The sequence below is a fragment of the Protopterus annectens genome, chromosome 17.part0 (genome assembly GCF_019279795.1).
Source record: "Protopterus annectens isolate FY-2018-M chromosome 17.part0, PAN1.0, whole genome shotgun sequence".
Classification (NCBI taxonomy): domain Eukaryota; kingdom Metazoa; phylum Chordata; order Ceratodontiformes; family Protopteridae; genus Protopterus; species Protopterus annectens.
Window position 1 is genome coordinate 253,199,879 of NC_056751.1, and position 20,599 is coordinate 253,220,477.

General features: G+C 42.1%; 1 protein-coding gene across 1 annotated transcript in view; it reads right to left on the bottom strand.

The window, feature by feature from the left end:
• The window catches only part of DEPDC7 (DEP domain containing 7), a 317,686-nt gene that overhangs the window by 138,838 nt on the left and 158,249 nt on the right, over positions 1-20,599 (bottom strand). The window contains exon 4 of the mRNA XM_044058996.1: positions 6,401-6,584. Within this exon, the coding sequence (XP_043914931.1) occupies positions 6,401-6,584 (184 nt within the window). The remainder of the gene's footprint in view (positions 1-6,400; positions 6,585-20,599) is intronic.

Consider the following 20,599-nt stretch of genomic DNA (forward strand, 5'->3'; position numbering starts at 1 on the left):
TCAAGAGAACAAGGAATGGAATATGAGAACTGGAACAGAAAAAGGAGCAGTAACTAATTGGAGACTGTCGTTTTCTGATATTTCAGTGGTTTCCTACCTACCTGTTACAAAGAGGAATTTAGTGGACATTTGAGTTGTTAGAAAATCTAGAAATTTCTTCAGATGCGACGGCTACTGAGTAATATACAATGAAAATGGAGTTTAAAAATAGAATAGAAATAAAAGAGAAAGATGGTCAAGTAGTAAGAATTATTCAGAGGGGCTAACAAAGGTTAAATGTATTGCAGAATAAGGGAATCTCACAAGAGGCACAACTGCAAAGTGCTAGAAAGAAACTAGAATATTTAGGTAATGTGCATGTGTTTAGAAAAAGATTATGGTTCATAGGTTACTAGGTCAATACCCACTAGGGCCTTTACAAACCTAGCCATGCACCTCAAACCATTTGGTTTGAGGTATCATATGAGGGGCATGTTAGTTGGTGGGTAGCCAAGGATTTGTAAAGGTGCATTAGAAAAGTACTTTTCTTATTGACTGCCTGGAGATGGGGTAAGTCTGAGCTGAATTTTTCAACTAGTAGATTTGCTAGAACAGAGTGCCTTGAGCAGGGTATGCATCTCTTAGATTTATGTGCTTGCATACGTCCTGTGTGTCCCAAACCTTTTTCACTTTTATACCTTCTAAAACTGCTCCCAAAGCAAAGTCTGAGGCGTCTATGGTGACTAACTGCTTTGTAAAAAGAAGGGAAAAGGGGAGAACTGGAGTGAAGGATATTTACAGTCTCCAAATGGATTTTCCTTTTGACCAACTCTGGCACTGGGATTTAAAAGGACAAAAAAAAAAGTTACAGCTAGGATCAGTGACTTCAGCTACCATTGAATCTTTCTCATGTGGAGTCTTACTAGGGGTATCAAGAGAATCAGATGTCACAAAACCCAAAATCCTGAGCTATGTGCTCATATTGATAGACGTCTGAGTGGAAATCCTTAGAAAATATTTTTCCTGTGGTAGCAAAAGTCCTTGAATTGAAGTGTCTAGCTGATACCCTAGAACACAATCCTGTGTTGAGTCAAAAAAATTAATGACCTCTTGGAATCCAGTTTTGCACAAGTGAGATTCCTGACACTTTGAAAAGTTTCGGCAAAAATAAAGTCATCTAAATATGCAAAAACAGTGATACCTTGTAGCCTGCAATGAGCTAGGCATGAACACTCTTGGTGCAGTGGATAATTCAAAGTTTAAAGGAAAAGAACCAATATGATTCAGAACCTTAAAGGCCTAAAGCCTGGATGAATATGGATGCGCAAAGCATCTTTTATATCTAGAATTACTAGGAAACTTGAATGATATGCAATGGGTTGTATAGTGACACCATTTTGAATTTGGACACTGACAAAAGTTTAGGAAAGAAAGATAGATCCATAACTGGACTTCAGCATTTTCTTTCTTTGGCACTAAAAATATCCTTGAATAACCTCCAGGCAGAACTGGCTCCATGACTTCCTGAGACAGCATGTGATGAACAGGAAGTCTAGCCTGGTGAGTGAGGAATTACCCCAATGGAAACAAGGAATTTCCTCCTGCTGCCATCTGTAACCTTGAATGATCTTCAGAACCCATTTGTCTGGAGCTGTTGCCAAAGAGAAAAAGAGGAATTTCCAAATTTCTGCAAGAGAAAAGGGACCGTCAGGGTGGGGGTGGGGGTGGGGGGTGGGTGGGGGGAGAGAAGAGGCACTTTAAATCATTCTAACTTGGACTGTCCTGGAGCTCCTGATTTCTTTCTGGAAACCCCTTGCCATTTCTTAAAATGTTTTCCTGCATTGTGTTGAGACTGTATGTTTTTGCCAAAACTGGATGAGATTAGCGAATACTTAGAAAATTTGGAAATGGTGGGTGGAAAATCCTAGATATTCCCTGTATCAACTTATCCCTCTCTTACTTTTTGATCGCCTCTGCTGCAAAGGGGCAAAAAACACTATCCAATGGAGAATTTAGAATCTTATTTATCTGGGACGTTCTGAAAATGCAGCCAGGCAAACCTGAAAACAGTACCAGTGAACAAAACCTTTGAAGTATCAACTGAATCACACACTAATTTATAGTAAAACTGTAAAATAGGATAATGTGAGAATCTTAACTTTAGTTAAGAAACCACAGACAAAATTCCACACATTTTTCACAATTAGTCAGAACAAACCTTAACATTGGAGCGCGATTTAAAATTCTGAAAATCAAAGTTGCAGAAGTACACACTTTCTCCATGCTTATCAATATTCTCATCCTTATCAGGAAGTAGGATCTGAATTGAATAAATGTTTACCAGAAGGATTAACTGAAGCTGTGGCTGCTGGGTCAAGTTTTAAGCTTGAGAAATGTTATACATCCTGCCTTTTTAGGGGCAGCTGGCCGAGTATCAGGAAAACTGCAGTTAATGCATCCTACAAAGCTGACCGAACTAAAGAGGTGAAGGTTCTGGAAACTCTTTCTGTAACAACTCATAGTATTTTAAGGACTGAGAAACCTCAGTATTCTTCCATTGAAAATATTAGGACATTCTGGAAATACTCTCAGTAAAGAAACTGAGCTCTCTTTGGAGTCTGAACCTGCAGCTCCTCCCTTCATCGTGCTGTGCGGATTCAGAATCTTGAAACTCAGGAACACCGGTATCCCTCTTTCTTTTACCAGAACCTTTTATAAGTAGGATCAACAGCCTGAATTAAACCCCAGAGCCAGATCCAGTAGATTACTCCTTTCCAAGAAAATCTGACCAGGGGTAGACATTTTGTATTTTTCAGAAAGAGACTAAAAACTAACTGGTTCAACAGTGTTAATGGCAGCAGCTTCCCCAGGGAGGGGCACAATATTCTAAAGAAAAAAAAATACCAGGGAAGCCTTCCTTGTTCCCTTTCCCAGGGCTGACAACAGTAGCTCTTCCTAGCCCACAGAGACCACAACAGCCACACAGGGCACAGCTAAACCCTGGTCCACAGTTGGTTAAGGTGCTACAGCAGGATCCAGGTGGAAAACAGAGTGGTCTGAAGTACAAACTGCCTCAGCAGAAATCACCCACCTACAGCTGGGGCAAATTGCTAGCCTGTTGTAATGGCAAAGGCTGTTTGCTTAACTTTTTCCTTTCTGTGGCTGGAAGGACTGACCGTGAGACTGACAATTTGTTCCACAACAAAGCCAAAAACTGTTCCCCTTCCTAAAGGAAAGTAGTAAGAGGTGGCAAAATTTAAAGTCTTTAAAAGTCACATTTTTTTTTCAAAGAAACAGTAAAAAGTATTTTAGCAGCCCCAAAAGTAAAACTTTCTCCAAAGAATTTTTAAATAACTTTTAAACTAACATGAAAAAAAGGTACTCCCATTTAGAAGTACAACACAGTCTTGTGACGGTGCTTTAAAAACAAGTCTCAGCTCTGAAATAACACTTCACTGAGTTATCAATTTTTTTTTTTTTTTTTTTAAAGGAAGCCCCCCCCCCCCCAAAAAAAAACGAAACGGCACAGTCAGTCAATCCATGAAAGCCTTAGGGGAGTGTACTCGTCAGAGGCAGGAAACCTCTGAAGGCTGTCTTTTTAGGCAAGTTAGCTCAAGCTGACTAACTGCTTGGGCATATGGAAGGTGCCCTGAAGCCTTGGAAGCTGGCTGGCTGTTATCATCGCAGGATATAACCTATACAGCTTAGGCTACTGTGGCAGTCATCAATGTGAAAAAAAAATTGTTTTGGGAGTATAATGAGTTGGCAGATTAAAAAAAATCCCTACAAAGTACTTAGTCAGAAATATTGACTGAAAAAATGGCTTTAACTATGGACAAGGACAAAACCTCAAAGAAGCAAATATGAACTATGGAAAGGTTTCTTCTGAAATGACAAAATGGTGCAGCATCAACCAGATAAGCTTGAAACCAAAGAGAAGCAATGCCAAATAAGGCTCCAGAAATGCTCCAAGAATGAATTAAAAATCTGATAAACTAAAATGAGTGCTTTCATCTCCTGCAAGAGACTTCATCCGAATAAAATGGTCCTAGCACAAAGCCATTAAATAGCAGAGAGATTTCATTGATAGTTAGAAAATAGGAACGGTTGTATTCTTTAAAGGGCCAGACAGTAAATGCACAGTAATGAACAATGATGCATATAATCCTTGGCAAACAGAAAGGCAGCACAACAAAGTGCATCAAAACATTTGATTTAAAAAATTGCCTGTGTAAACAACATGACAAATATAGCCCAAGTTTTTACAATTGTTTTGTTATAACTTATTAGCTTTCAAAGTTAAAGCAGGTGCAGGTGCAATTGAAACAATGTCGAACCACGAGGAAAGGCAGCCCTCCAATCTGAAGTTGCCAATGCAGTTCATGTTCTTGCAAGTAATTGGGATCTCTTCTATAATACTAAAATAAAACTTGCTGGACATCCTGCACACATCTTTGGTGGTACAATTACCATAACTTTCCATCAATCTCTTAAAATTTGGGGCATTAGTAGTCAAATATTATAAATTCTCTAAGGAAATCACATACTTTCAAAAAACTGGTGTAGTTTTAAAAATAACCCAGAATTATATCCATTAGTGGGGCCTGAACCAGTTATTTCAAAAACTGGCCCCAAACTGAGCTTGGTGGAAATCAAACATACCACATTTTTAAGATTTCTAAGAACACTATTAAATGTGGATGGTGCAACCAGTGGACATACATTAGGAACCAAGTTATGGTGCTAGGAAATGTAATGAAAACAAAGATGATCTTTCATGATGGTAATTGTACCTCTCAAATTTACCTAGCGATGTGCATATGTCTGGCATTTTATGTTGGCAAAACTGTGTGAGCTGTCAGAACATGTATTTAAACACACACACACACACACACACACACACACACACACACACACACACACACACACACACACACACACACACACAAAAACACACACACAAACACACACACAAACACACACAAACAAACACACAAACAAACACACAAACAAACACACACAAACAAACACACACACACAAACACACACACACAAACACACACACACAAACACACACACACACACACACACACACAAACAGTTATACCAAGTTTCATTTTGTTAACTTTAGAAAAGATCACACTGGATTGCTGGGGGGGCTGCAAGAATTACTTAAATGTACATGAACTGGACTGGCAACTTAGTCTGGGGACTACCTTCCCCCCTGGTTTGAATGGCAGTGTTTCAATTATACCCTTTTTAACTTTTTAGGCTAATAAGTTATTGCCCAGTTTTTTAAATGGTTATATTTCTCAATTTCTTTTAATCACACTATTTTGAAATCAAATGTTTCAATACACTTTGTTGTGCTGCCTGTTTGCCAAGGATTATGTGCATCATTGTTCTTACTGTGCATGTGTCTGGCCCTTTAAAGAATACTACAGTTCTTCTTGAACAATGAAATATTTTTGTGTACTACTTAATAACTTTGTGGTAGGACAGTTTTATTCTGATGAAATCTCTTGTAGGAGACAAAAGTGCTCATTTTTTCAGGTTGTTTCAAATTCTTTGACCATTTCTGGGCTCTCTTTTGGCAAAGATTCTCTTTGGTTTCAATGTTTCTTTTGGGCTGGGCAAAGGATCTGAGCTACCTAGACACAGAAAGGTGAAGTTTAATGCTATTAGCTGCCAAAAACCCAGTGGAAATCAAAGTCTAACAACTGTACTTGGGGTACTGAATATTGTAAAAAATATCTGGAGGAAGGATCTTTAGAAAAGGGAAACAGCTAATTACATAGAAATAAGTGGAATTTAACAATTCATGCTGAATAATATTTAGGAGGCGGCGGGAGGTTTAAGAGAAGGCAAAATTGATAAATTTAATTTTGGCTAATGATCGTTATATATTAACATACACGATGTATAACATATGTAACTGGAAGATTTTAATAAGGCTCGTTTTCCATTAATGTATGTGCATCTACATCTTAAGCTCACCTCCATTCCAAAGTCTTATGTGACTTGAGGATTTTTGATGCATTTATTGTCATTTTTGACATTACTCCATATTTGACCCCCATTACCACATATATGCAAACAGTTTGATAAAGGATACAGGTATGGTTATGGTAAACTTAGTGTAATGTAGAGAGTCTTGGACCATCTGCGAACATACTGAAAGTGCATACGCAAGTTTGGTAGACACCACAGAGGAAATGTAAGGCAAAGAATCTTTAAGGAGATTCATTCTGTACGTTTTACATTTGTTCCCCTTCCATCTTCATTTCACAAAGTAGGCAAGTCTAAACAGGTTAATCACACACCGCTCCTGGGCTGCCCACTTGTGTTTTTGAAGTGATAAATTAAGTCACTCTACATAAACAATGATTTTTATCATAATACTATTACAAATGCTACTTACTGAGAGTCCCCGAAAGCCTTCAGAATTTCTCTGTCCAAATAGTTGGTGGTCATCAAATCTGATTCTTTATCAGATCTTGTCCTTTTAGAGTAGTCATCTATGTCTAGCAGAGAGTCTAAGATGGGAAGTTCCACAAGTTCTAGAAGACGTCTGATTGTTTGCTCTTGCCACACCCTGTTGACAACTGGAAGTCAAACATTACAAAATCAGTAGGTAAAACCTGCATGTAAACAAAATCATACCAATAAAGCCTTACTAAATTGATAAAATACTCCTTTTATAAAACGAAAGTGTGATGTACAACTTAAAGTGGGGCTCAAGCCACTTTCTGGAAGTTTACCTTAATATTTAGAATAATTTATCAAGGTAAAAACACTTATTTCAGCCATTTCATTTTAATGCTTGGTCTCTATATTTCTAGACTGGACTTTTCCGTACCAAGTTTGCGACCTTGGCCAAGCAGAATAAAGCTGTGACAGTCTCCTGGTATACAGTATAAACTGGATTATTGCTTCAGTTGGTGGTTTCTGGCGTTAGATATTGGTTTTTTTATTGCAAAAGTTTTGGTTTGTGGTATACAGTTTAACAGAAACCATTATAAATAAATCTAGTTTCATTTAGATGCCACGCAAATATTTAACCCCAAAACATCTAAAAACCTTGGAAAAGCAGAGGCCCTATGAAGGTCAACACACCTTTTGCAGGCAAGCAAGTGCTTCTGCACCCTTCCCCAATGTGGGGGGCAAACCCCCTCGCATTTGAATTTTTTGCATATAAATTAATGTATCTATATGTATATAAACATGCTGGCAATCTAGCTGTCCAGCAACAGTGTGGCTACCATTAACAAAACTTCCCTGTCAGATGCCAGTGATGCTCCCTAGCCACTCTGGTTTGGGTGTTCTACAAATAATTTGCTGTCAAGGTCATGAATTTCAAGTATTCTGTGGCGAGACATTTTTGTTGTTTTCCACATCTAAAATTGCTCTACTGCTACTCCAGCAAGGCACATTTTTTGCATTCCCTCATTTTCAGGCTTCGAAAAGCATGTCCCTTTGGCCAGCACATATACACAAACACTTACAGGCTTGACAGTATGTACTTCTTACAGATCAGTGGTAATGAGATAAATATGTTCAAAACAATAGCGAAGGGGAAAAATATTTCAAGAGAAACGTCATCTCTCAAAAAACAGCCAATATGAATGAAGGAACAAATCTGCCAAGCAAAGTCTCAGATTCAAATAAGGTTACTAGGCTAGCAACCCTAGAGCCATTACAAGCCTAGCAGTGTTAACAAGTTGCCCCATCCATCTTTGTTAAAGGAATATATTTTGCAGAGCCTAGTCTACACAGTCAGACTCCCCCTGTCCACGACAGACATGGGTGCCACTCCCAGTGTGAATATGTGGTATTCCATCCATTTGTCCAGGTTGCGCTTGAATAGGAATAGTGAGAAGCCCAGGTTCATGTGAACTGAAGTTTGTTCCAGAGCAGCAGCAAGCAGTCTCTGGGAGACACACGTGTCTCCAGGACATTGTTAATGTTACAGGCTAGGTTAAGCTCCCTAGAGCAAGTTGACTCTTTTGCTGTTAGATTTGTGTATGCGAAGCAAATCCATCAAGGCAGGTTCACAACTACACAAGTCTCCTCTCAGCAGCCTGTAATTTTCAAAGTACAGGGACACTGCTTTTAGTCTATCCATGTGTCATGGTTTTGAGGCCCTTATTTTGTTGGTGAGGAAGCTCTGGGAGTCTCTCCAGCTGCTGCAGGTATCCGTTGAGGTACATACAAAAAGGGAGCACTGTACTCTAGTGGTCTGATGAGGGTCAAGTACAGTGGGGCTATAACATCTTTAGGCCTGGATGCGATGCCTTCACTTATGAAGTCCAAAGAAGGAAGAAGTTTCTTTAACGGTAGGGGGAAGCTCAAACTCCTTTAATGTGTGCTTAACCAGCCATCACCAGGCAGAATCTATACCCTTTAAAAAGCCACGATGTGCAGACATTCCTTAAACTGGAGACAAAAGTCATATGCCCAACGCAATATGGAATGCTTTTTAATCAGGTGGAAATCTTCCATTTAAAGTACATGTGCAAATGCAAGCCTTTCTTTCAGCCACCTCAGATCCCAAATGCATGGTTGAGCAGGAGTAAGGGCTCTACATGTACATAAAACCTCCCGACATGGGGAAAAATATTAGGTATCCAACAGGAAGGAAACTGCAGTCGGACTGGCAGAGGAGGCTGGATAATCAAGCAGCTGGAGGAAAATTCTAATGCTATCTACAAGACATGCTGTTTATTATTAGGTTAAAATGTGCCGTAGTTTCCAATCACACTATCCTGCTGATCAAATTGCAGCTGAGCAGCATACAAGTCTGCTGTTTCTAAGGGACCACAAACTGCACCCCAGGTTGGTCTAGATTTGATGCACCTACCAGACATTGGGTGAATTACTTTCTCTAGATGGTGTTGCTGTTCCAAAATTTCTAAATGTCCAATTTTTTTCTTGGATAGTCTGAGCAAGGGTGCAATTAGAATACAGACATAACCCAATGCCTTTAAAACTGCTCTTGCTATAGAGTCCTCTGGGTCAACTAATCAAACATATGGTACAGAAATTCCTTTGGTGGCAGACCATCACTTTTGGTTACAGTGATGTTCCTTGAATGTACCATGATGAACTTTCTGAAGAATGAAAGATGATCCAAGGCTGGCCAAGAACTGGATGGTATAAACTAGGTAGCTATTGAATTCAATCAGGTAAGTCTGAATCAGTCATCCAGAGAGTGATAAACATGGTCCCCCTTTTCTAAGGGGGTGGGAAGAAACTGAGCCAAGCATTTGATGAATAGCCTAAAAGCAGCAGTGTCTCCAAGAGGCGAGGTCAACTGAATGCTCTTTACCTTTTAGAAGACACTACAAACAGTCCAGGCACCTTTCAAATGGCAATGCTGTAATGTTTCTCTTGACTTACAAATGGAGTTATTCTCCATCTTTAGAAACTGTGCCAAAGAATCTTCTCCAACTAAGAGGACTTCCTGGTAAGGACTGTGCCACAGACGAGTGGAAAGAGTCTAGAATCCAGTTCAGAAAGCATTAAAGCAAAATCTGTCCATATACAGATGTGATGCAGATTAAGTAAGTTTAGCATGGCATAAAAACTTTTCCTTTCTTGGACTTAGTCTTGTGACCATGTTCCACCATACGCAGTGGAAGATCTTGTGACCATGTTCCACCATACGCAGTGGAAGATCTTGTGACCATGTTCCACCATACGCAGTGGAAGATCTTGCACGAAAGTGACACAATAGTGATACGGCTAAACATTATCCAGTCAGTGTACAAATACAGCAAGAACTGTACCCACAGTCTTGGTATTAGTCCATTTTAGGTGGCTGTCTTATGTACTTCAATGTCAATGTGCATTTTATTAACAACTCTAAATAATCTCATGGACTGGAAATCATGATGTGCCAGAAGTTGGAAAGGCAGCAGAATTTAGAAACGTACATGCTACCACAAGGTCCCTAAAGCAGTCATTTGCTTTCACCTTTTTGAAACCAGATGCAATTTAGACATGCACTTGAACAAACTGCTGCACACAGCATCTGGGATAATAATCAACCTTCACATATCAGGCTGGGGTAACCTGTTTAAGACTGGACTGCCCTGCTCATTTGGGTAGTGGTGGGAGACAGCTGTCCTTATCTATGGCAGTGCAGCGACAGAGTTTAAGTTCAAATTTGACCTCTTGAGAATTTGCAGCCTCTGCAACCACCATTAGCTATTGTCTCCGATTTGTATGTAGTGACTGAAAGAATGAACACTGATCAGAAAAACAGAAATGAGGTTTCATCAGGTACACATTCTCTATAACAAATGTGTTAAAATATATGCATGCTTTAACACAAATTCCTTAAGATCTCTCAGATTCAAAGGAAATCAAATGCAAAAAAACTGGGGTCAGTTTAGAAAATACACTGTATGAATATGGATGAATACTTAACACTAAACTATGGGATCTTAACACATTACTGTAAAGTAAAAAAAAATATGCATGGTATAAAATACAAATCCCTTGGGTACACAGTCATACTTTATAGAACAAATGGCAATCTTATACCTGTTCTAGAACAGGTGGGGCAGAAATTTGTTAAACTGAACTGACACATCCTAGGTTTGTGTGAAAATCAGATCGGACAGTTTTTGGCCTTTTACTTGGATCAGAGAAAACAACTTTGGACTGGGAATTTAGTTCAGAGTATTGCAACAGTTGTGGTTTTACATCAGCAGATTCTATGGCCATGCATTCTCTCATAAAAATAATTTACAGACATCATTAAACATTCTCATGCCAAAGAGGGGAGTGTGCGCGAGGGGTAGCCCACACGAGATTCACAAAACTCTTTGTGACCTTGTTTAAAAATATTCTACAAAATACATGCAACACAAAGAAAAATGATCAGTGCTTTAACATATGGTGACAAAACATACTTTCCTGAAAGTACAAAACTGAAAGACCTATCTGCAATAGAGACCCTAGAGAACACAACCAAGTTTTAAGTTAAAAGCACAGGGCAGAAAGACCCATTAGTAGGGTACACGGTAGAAACATTTGTCAAGAAACTTAAGCCTTTGCCCATGACGTGTGAGAATTCTAAACTATCAAAACAAACTTGTGCCTCTTGGATCAAAAGATGCAAATTTGCTTGTGGATCTCCCATCAAAACAATATCATTACTGTCAATACAGTGAAATGCCCAAACACAGACTTCACTATGAAGTGAAGTGAAGAACTGCAGCACAAAGTAATTTTGGATATACAGAAAGTATTACTTCAGATTTTGCACTGTACTGGATCTTTGAGGAGTTCAACACAACTCTGCAGAAAAGCCAAATTATGGATCTATCCCAGATAATGACATTTGCAATAGAGCTGGGGGAACAGAAACAAACCACCACCTTCAAACTGTCCGAAATTTCTTCTGTGTTCCTCTTGCAAACTTGTGGTGGAAAGGAAAGCCACAGAACTGAATCCAGCTGGTTCTGCTATGTAATTTAGGTTTAGCTGAGAGCTAGTCCCATAAGACCTATGGCACCTTTTCAAGGCAGATTAGTGGTAGTATTCCTAATGACCAGGGGAAATCTGGTGCTGGAATTTGAGAAATTCCTTACCTTTTGTAAGTGCAGCGGGATTTCTTACATTTCTCTTCAGCTACCACCAACTCAGGCAAATGCCAACGCTGTTTGACATCTCATCTGAAGGACAGCACACAGGAATGCAGCTCTTCATATGCTGCAGTGCCAGTGCTTGAAATTAATCCAAGCTCCTGGTGAGGAAACAGAACTGAGTCTTTATTTCCAAAGGTTATTGCTACCTGTTGGGTTCCTTACTTTGACATTTCCTGCTTCTGGAAGAAGCTAGAGTGTAAAGAAAACAACTTGCATACACAGAAAAATAATACTGAGATCAAAATCAAAAGACTCAAATGTTGAAGACCTTGGCCTTTTGGAGACATGCCCTCCCATGCAGGACTCATGATAGCACTTGTGCCTGGATCTACACCCCTATAGAACCCATGATGGCACTTGTGCCTGGGTGCGCAGTACCAGGGGGATTTTCAGCCTGCAGTCTTCAGCATTTTGGCCTTGGGATTATGACTTTAAAGCCTGTGGATGCGCGTACACACGCACAATTTAATGTAGCCAGCCAGACAGCATAATTTGGGATAGAGATGGGAACAAATGTTTTTGCAATTAGGAGGAAATAAAAGTATCCAGGGGAAACTCCATAAAGTACAGTTGTGTACACTTACCATAAATGTAGATGGAGTGTATTCACTGTTGTGGTCCTCACATTTGGGTTATCTGCCTGGTAGCCCTCAGCCGGCCTGAATACCAGAGTCTTTGGATTCCTGCATTGGATGCTGTTGCTTCTTCCATGACGTCAGGTAGTCAGGGGTATAAAACATGCAGCTGACGCCATTACATCAGTTTCTTACCCCAGATGTCAGGCGCCTCCCAATGGGAAGCAATTCCATGTTATGGTACACCTCCATCAAAAAACAAAATACACCAGAAAACTTATATACCAAGCAAGAAGGAAAGGTAGAGCCAAGAGAAGTCAGGGGGCTGGAGGGAGGGTAAGCAGGACTGCAACAGTGAATACACTCCAACATCTACATTTATGGTAAGTGTACACAACTGTACTATGTTCTTCGTGTTTCACTGTTAGTCATCATATTTGGGTCGATTCCCAAAGTTAAGGAAGGGAGGAGGAAGTTAGAGAGCATTAGGGCCAGCTATTAATCCCTGCAAGACTGCAGTAGCAAAACCAGCTCTGGATTTAGAAAAAAATAGGCATGTGGTAATGCTTGGTGAAGGTATGTACAGCGCTCCAGGTAGCCGCTTCTAGATGTCCCTGGTAGGGACTCCTAAGAAAGGCTGCAGAGGTAGATGCAGCCCTGGTGGAATGTGATCTTATCCCCTGTGGGGTAGGTTTTCCATGGTGCTTGTAGCAGACATGAATGCAATGGGCTATCCATTTGGAAATGGTTTGCTTCGAAATGGCCTTCCCCTCTGCAGCAAAGCCAACTAGCAGCTGTTCAGATTTTCTGAGAGGCTTAGTCCTGTCCAAATAAAATCTAAGTTGTCTGTGTGCCCAGAGAGTGCAGTATTCATTCCCCTTTGTTTTGTGGATTAGGGAAAAAAAAAAAAAAGACTAATTTAGGGCCACACTAGACACCACCTTGGGGATAAAGGAAGGATTAGTCCCGAGGGAAACCCTGTCTGTATGGAAGATAATGCAGGGTTCCACTGCCATGAGGGCCTGTAATTCAGACACACTTCTTGCTGAAGTGATGGCTAGAAGGTAGGCTGTTTTCCAAGAATGGAATTTCAACTCTGCTGTTGCAGCTGGCTCAAAGGGGGGGGGGGGATGAGCTTTTCCAATACAAAGTTAAGGCTGGAGTTGGGGGTCTCCTAGGGGGGTCTTACATTTTTGGCCCCTCAAAGGAATTGTTTTCGCAGGGGGTGAGAGAAGACGGGTGGCTCAGTAAATGGCAGAGGTATGAATTTTAAATTGACGAGAATGATGGGCCCTGCATTTCTATTAAGTACTGAAGAATATGAGGTAAGCTCGACACCGTTGTGCCCATCCGAGTCTGGCTCTAGGAACAGTATCTTTTCCACTTTTCAGAGGATTTTCTAGTACTAGGCCTCCTTGCCTCCAGAATAACATCTAGCACCTGCTTACTGAGGGAGGCTATTGGAGGAGCTCAAAGAATTAATTAGCCAGGCTGCAAGGTTTAGGGTTTGAAGCTGAAAGTGCAGAATCTGGCCCGACTGCTGGGACAGCAGGGAAGGGGGTCTGAGGCAGGTGCCATGGTTCCAGCAGTGTAATACTGTGCAAGAAGGGGTACCAGTGCTGGTGTGGCCAGTCTAGTGCAATCAGTATTGTCCTTGGCTTGTCCTATTTGATCTTTAGGATAACCTTCGAGAGGAGAGGCAGAGGGGGAAGGCATAAACTGAGAGGCTTTCCCAGGTAAAGGACAGGGCATCCACTTTCCAAACTTGACTGTGGGGAATCCTTGGGCAGAATTTGTCCAAGTGGTAGTTCTGAGGGGAGGCAAACAGGTCTACCTCTGGAGTTCCCCATTTGTTCCTCAAGAGGTTGAATATTTTTGGTTCTAGTTTCCATTCGTGTGGGTCCATGAGATTTCTGCTTAAGTTGTCTGCCAGTGAATTTAGCTTGCCTGGCAGGAACTGAGCTTGTAGGTGCACTTGGTAGCTCAAGGCTGTGTTCCACAGAGCCATGGCTAGTCTGCAGACAGTGTACAAGTAGGTTCCCCCCTGCTTATGTACCACATAACTGTGGTGCTGTCTGTCTTTACCAATAGCTGTCCTAGAAGAATGCAGTCTTTGAAGACAGTCAGAGAATTCTGTACAGCTAACATTTCTTTTTGATTGATATGCAGGTGCATCCGTCTAGGGTTCTATTTGCCTTGAAGCACTGCCCTGCCAAGTGAGCCCCCCATGCATAGTCTGATGCGTCTGTTAGGGTTTGGGTGGCAGGGGGTAGATTGAAAAGAAGCCCCTTGTTGTGGAAGCAGGCCTCTGCCCACCAAAGGAACTCTGTCTTTATACAAGGAATGATATGAACCATCGATTCCAGGTCCTGAGAATGCTGACACCATAGGCTTTTTAGATACCATTGTAGTTTCCTCATATGCAGTCGTGCATATGGAAATAGTAGAATGCAAGAGGCTATGGAACCCAGGGCTTGTGGAAATTTCCTTGCAGATAGCTGGGGTTTGTGGCCAATAGTTTGAAGTAGGTTGTGAAATAAACCTTCTCCGGAGTGAGGAAAGCCATCTGGGAAGTTGTGTTCAAGCTTGCTCTCAGGAATACAATCTGTTGCCAGGGTACTATGTGAGCTTTCCTTTTGTTTATGGTGTTCCCCAGTGAGGTTAAAAGTTTTTACAAAAAAAGTCCTGGCTTTCTGCCTGAGTTAGACAATTGTTTAAGTATGGGTATATTTGAATATTTCTCTGCCTGCAAAATGCAATGGCTGGAGCTAGACACTGAATACCCTGGGTGCAGTAGATAAGCCAAAGGAAAGTGCAGAGAACTGATAGTGCATGGAGCCTGCCCTGAAGCGTAGGCATTTCCTGCAAGATTCCCTTATTGGAATGTGCAGGTAAGCTTCCTTTAAGTCTAAGGTTGCCAGCCAGGCATCTTTGCCTAGCATAGGAAGAAGCTGTTTAAGTGTTAGCATTAGAATTTTGGGATTACCAGAAAGGGGTTTAGAATAGAGAGGTCCAGGATAGTATGCCAGGAGCAGTCTTTTCTGGGTACCAGGAAAAGTCTTGAATAAAAACCTTGTCCCCTTTGTTCTGCTGGGACAGGTTGAACAGCCCTGATACTTAGAGAACCTGCTGTTGGGCCTCCGTCCACTGATTTGGGGGTTGGCCAACCATTTGGGGTTGGCAGTGTGTGGAAGTGGAATCAGTATCCTTGGGAAACTATATTCAAAACCCATTTGTCCTGGGTAATGAGTTTTCCAGTATTTTGCATGCAGGGTGAGCTTTCCTCCTAAGGGAGCAGGCAGATGAGCAGGGCTTGGAAGGGTTAAGGTCAAGTCATTGTGCCATTTTTCCATAGGGGTGGCTTACTACTCCCTGCTTTGGAAGTGGGAGCCCCCCACTGCTTAGGCCTGTGCGCAGTTTGAGACTAACCTAGGTGGTCTGCTGTTCCTGGGTTTGGACTGAGAAGGCCTGAAAGACTGGAAAGAACCAATTCTTTGAAGGCCAATGCCTACTAAAATCTGGGAGGCTGTACTTGTAGGAAATATTTAACAGTTTGCATAGATTTAGCTTTTTCCTCCATCCTTTTGAGGACTTGTGTTTTTTTGCCAAAAAGGCGGTCGTGATTTAAGGGAGCATCCAGTAATTTAGCTTTAACATGACCTGGCAAGTTTTGCTCCTTAAGCCAAGCATGCCTTCCAAGTACAGACCCAGTGACAGCAGCCCTGCAAGATGCTTCTAAAGCATCAAAACCACATTGCAAAGTAGGTTTACCAACTTGTTCTGCAGAATGCATTAAATCCTGTAATTCTTTGTGTTCAGCACAGTCAGGAATCAACATCATTTTCTGTTTAATTAGTCCCATAATATGCTGCAGATACTTTAACATATGAAACTGGCAATTTAAAGCCCCAATGGCCAAAGTAGCAGAAGTGCATACCTTTTTACCCCATCTATCCAAGGCTCTAGAATCTCTATCAAAAGGGTTCGGATTTTTGGCAGCAGTAGCCTTAATGCCTTTTGGTCCTTGGGAAATGGTCTCTGGATCCGCAGTAGGATTCTTGAAGAGGAACATGTGAGAGTCAGGTACTCTAATACCGGTCAGGTTTTCTCGGAGCTGGAGGTAAAGTGTCTGGGGAAAGGCTAGATTCCAAGAAAGCATCTACAATGTCCAGAACAGGAGGGATAGCTAAAGGCCAGTGTTGAGGAAGGAGTAAGAAATCCCTAAGCCTGTTTTTGGAATCACAGTTATCTTGGCTTTCCCAGCAGAAATGCTCCCTAAGAGTGTGCAAGGTTTCACCAAAAGAAAAATCTTCTGGAGGGGAAGCAGAGGAAATGGAATCCTCTGCATCAGAATTCTCATAGGTAGATAAGGGCAAATCCTGGTAATCAGAAAAACAAATAGATTCCGGATCAGAAGAATCAGAAGGAAACTCAGTTCTAGGTCTCTTAGAGGGGGAAGGCTGGCTTCCCCTAATTAAGGTAATAAGGTCTTCAGCCATTCTAAGCATTTTTTTTTAAGGTATATGGGCCTGAGCCTGCCATTTGGATGTCTGCTTTCTAGGTGTGGTGCGAGTTTTAGGCCTGAATGAAGATGATGGCGTTGGTTTAAAATGCAAGTCTGTAGGCTTGAATACACCCTCAGAAGCCGGTGCCTGCAAAGTGGCTCTGGATCCATCCAAGGTAGAGACATCCACAGGATCCATAGTCTAAGAAGCATCTAGTGGCATACCGGACTCCGAATGAGTCTCAGTAGAGGCCTACGAATCTGTAGTAGCGGGTATCGGGGGCTGCGAAAAGACCAGTACTGAGTACGAAAATAGTTGGCTACAAAGATAGCCCAACGACAAATAGTTTGGGGGGGTTAAACAAGGCACGAAACCGACAAGTGAGGGACGTCATGGTCTGAGCCTAAACAGGGAATGCAGTACAAATGAAAATCTCCGAGGTATTTGCTTTCCACAGGTAAGACAATTGTTAACTTTTACTGACACCGGTTGGAGCAAGAAAAAGGATCCCCAACGGGGTACTTATCTTTTTTAAGACTGTGTCTGAAACTCGAAAACGAAAATTTCAGGAGCCGGCTGACTGGCACTTGAACTGCTTCTGCTTCAGGCAGTGTACGGCAAGAAAGACTGATGTTATGGCGTCGGCTGCATGTTTTATACCCCTGATGACCTGACGTCATGGAAGAGATAGCATCCGATGCAGAAATCCAAAGACTCTGGTATTCAGGGCGGCTGAGGGCTACCTACAGGCAGATAACCCAAATGTGAAACACGAAGAACATCGCAAAGAAACTCTATACAGTGATGGTCTGGACTGAGCCCTAGTCCCCCTCCCCCCAAAGCGGTACAGCAGGTTTTGCCTCAAAAGCAGGATGGCTCAGTGATATTCCAAATTTCTTGTAGTGATGCCTAACCAGCACAAGAATCTGGTAGTCTATTGGCTGTTTTGGGCCAATTTCTAGCTCTTTCAAGTCCCCCTGTATAAGACCCACTTTGGCGTGGTTTTTGCGCTTGTTACTACTCAGACAAGCTCCTCGTGGTCCTGCAGAGTGGTGCTAGCAGCAGAGAGGCAAAAAGAGTGACTGCTTACCTGATGGTGTTTTTTCCTGCTACTACCTGTGCGACTGTCCGATCTAGCTGAAAAGCAAGTATTTCTGCTCATTTACCTGTTTTGAACTGTTTAATGCTGTTTTTCCACCTGAACTTTTAAAGATTGTCATGTTTGTTGCATTTACCTGTTGAGGCTACACACTCAAGTGCGCTAGCCTGCGTTACATATTTATTGCATTTTTCTGCTGTTTGCTTACAAAAAAAGAAAAAAAAAAAAACAAAAAAAAATTATCCTCGTTTCCCGCCTTTCCTGACCTAGAGTACTCCAAATACAGGCTTTGCTGTATTCTGGACTTTTGGAAAGTTCCTGTGTTGCCCATTTCCTTTCTTGGATAAAAGGAGGCTTCTTTGTTCACCAGTGGGAGTGGGGAGCTTAGAGCTGCCCATCTATCCCTGGAGGAGTGTTCCCAGCACAAGAATCTGGTAGTCTATTGGCCGTTTTGGGCCAATTTCTAGCCCTTTCAAGTCCCCCTGTATAAAACCTGCTTTATCATGGCTTTGCGCGATTTTGCGCATAGCGCATCGGGCAGCGCTGCTTAATTGGGTTTAAACCATTCTCGGCTCCACAAAGTCCGCTATTCACTTTTTCCATTAGAACTGCTCTAGTTCTCAAAATAAACACCCTATTCCTAATCTAAAGCCTGGCACTTGCTCACTAAAGCAATTCTACAAGTCAGCACTAAAAAACTGAAAGCACTGCATCCTCACAAACTCCCCTTGAGTACCTTGTTCCCCACTGGCCCTTTTTTCAATTATAAAGGAGTTCCCTATACTATTCTAGCATGTCCAAAGGTCAGTTGTCAATCTCCTCTCCAGTCCAGCTGGTGAATCTGGGAATCTTGAGGCAATGTTACAACTGCCTCATGTACACAGACAACCCTCTCCTCCTTCCAACAAGTTCCAACATATGTGAGAGATGCAACCATATAGCCAAACTGGAGGCTAAGCTCTCTCAACTCAGTACTGGCGTAACCAGTCAGGAGGAGAAGGTAACCACACACTTCAATTCCAGTCTCACATAGACCTGCCACAACAGCAAACCAAACACAAACACAAAAACATACTCTGAGGCTAAATAAAAATCTGCCTAAGCAACAGAGACCTCCAAAGCAGACATCCAAGCAACCGCTACCCCAAAACAAAACACGTGCAACACATAGTTCACAAAGCCAGTGTGCCGAACAGTCACAGCATTACTGCCAAACACCACACCTGATACACTTGTAATAGGAGATTCTATAGTCAGGCACACTGACGTCCCGCTCACCAGGCTGAACAAGGAGAAGGTCATGGTGAGCTGCCTGTCTGGCGCTAGGATACGCCACAACACAAGCACTCAGGTCACTCCAAGGCAAGCACAAATATTACTCATTGTCCATGCTGGTGTGAATGACCTGAGACGTACCTCCCTGGACTACATGAAAAGAGACAGAGGAGCTCTCTGAGCATGTAGCCCAGGCCAGTATGACCCTGACCTTGAGTAGCATCCTACCCTCACCAAGAATGATGCCACAATATGAAGACAAGATGATCAATTTCAATAATTGGCTTAAGTATTGGTGTCCTTCAAAGGGGATCCAATGCCAGTCAGCCTGGGATGACATGCTTGACAAGCCATGTTGCTTCGCTAGGGACGGCTTGCACCTGTCACCCCTGGGCTTTCGGATATTGGCAAAGGCTCTTGTCACCGTCCATAGTGCCTTTTTTTTAGCAAAGCTCAAAAGACAAACCCACCTCCATAGGTATCACAAGGGGAAAAGAAACTAAGGGTAATGCTACTCAACGCCAGATGTCTAAACCTCAAGATGCACGCACTAGAAACTCTCCTCAGCATGGAGAACATGGATATCTGTGCAGTAACAGAAACCTGGTTCAAGGCTCCCGAGAGCACCCCAGCACTACCAGGTTATACCTTATATCATACTTTTCGGCCCCAAAACTTGGACCGAGCCACAAAAGGAGGGGGAGTATCAATATTAGTCAAAGATACCCACACCTCCAGGTTGGTGGTACAGCACGAAGCATCGGAAACTATCCATGTGCAACTAACAGTGGGTAAAACTGCCTTCCAGTTTACAGCCTGCTACAGACCACCCTCCCAAACCCAGGAACCCCACTCGACCTTCCTGAGAACACTGGAAAATATGACGGTCTCCCCAAACACCATTATATTGGGCGACTTCAACTACCCAAACATAGACTGGGAGCATTACTCTAGCTCCAACACCCTAGCCCAAAGGTTCCTAGAATTTATAAACTCAAATGTTATGGAACAACTTGTCACCACTCCCACAAGAGGGGAAAACATACTGGACCTGATAATCACCAGCATGGGGACTCTATGCTCCAGACCAGAAGTGTATCCCTCACTGGTAAGATCAGACCATAAATTAATATCCCTGGATATCCACATCCCAACCCCACCCCCTGCCCAGAAAACCACAGTGAAAAAACTTCTCTAAAGCAAAATTCACACTCCTCAAAACAGAGGTGGAATCCTTCAAAGCCCCTGGGCCTGTGGAAAATACGGCCCAGACTGCAGAATCCTTTATAACTCATTCTATGAACACATTCAGGAATCCATGGATCATGCAATCCCAAATAAAACCAAGACCCAATCCCCCAAAGGCAGGCGTCCTGTCTGGTGGACCCCAGCCATAAACAAACTATACAATAGGAGGAAGCTACTGCATGATGGAGCAAAATCCCTAAAAGGGAAGGCATCTCTGATCAGTATTAGCAAAAAACTACGGGCACTCATAAAATTATCTAA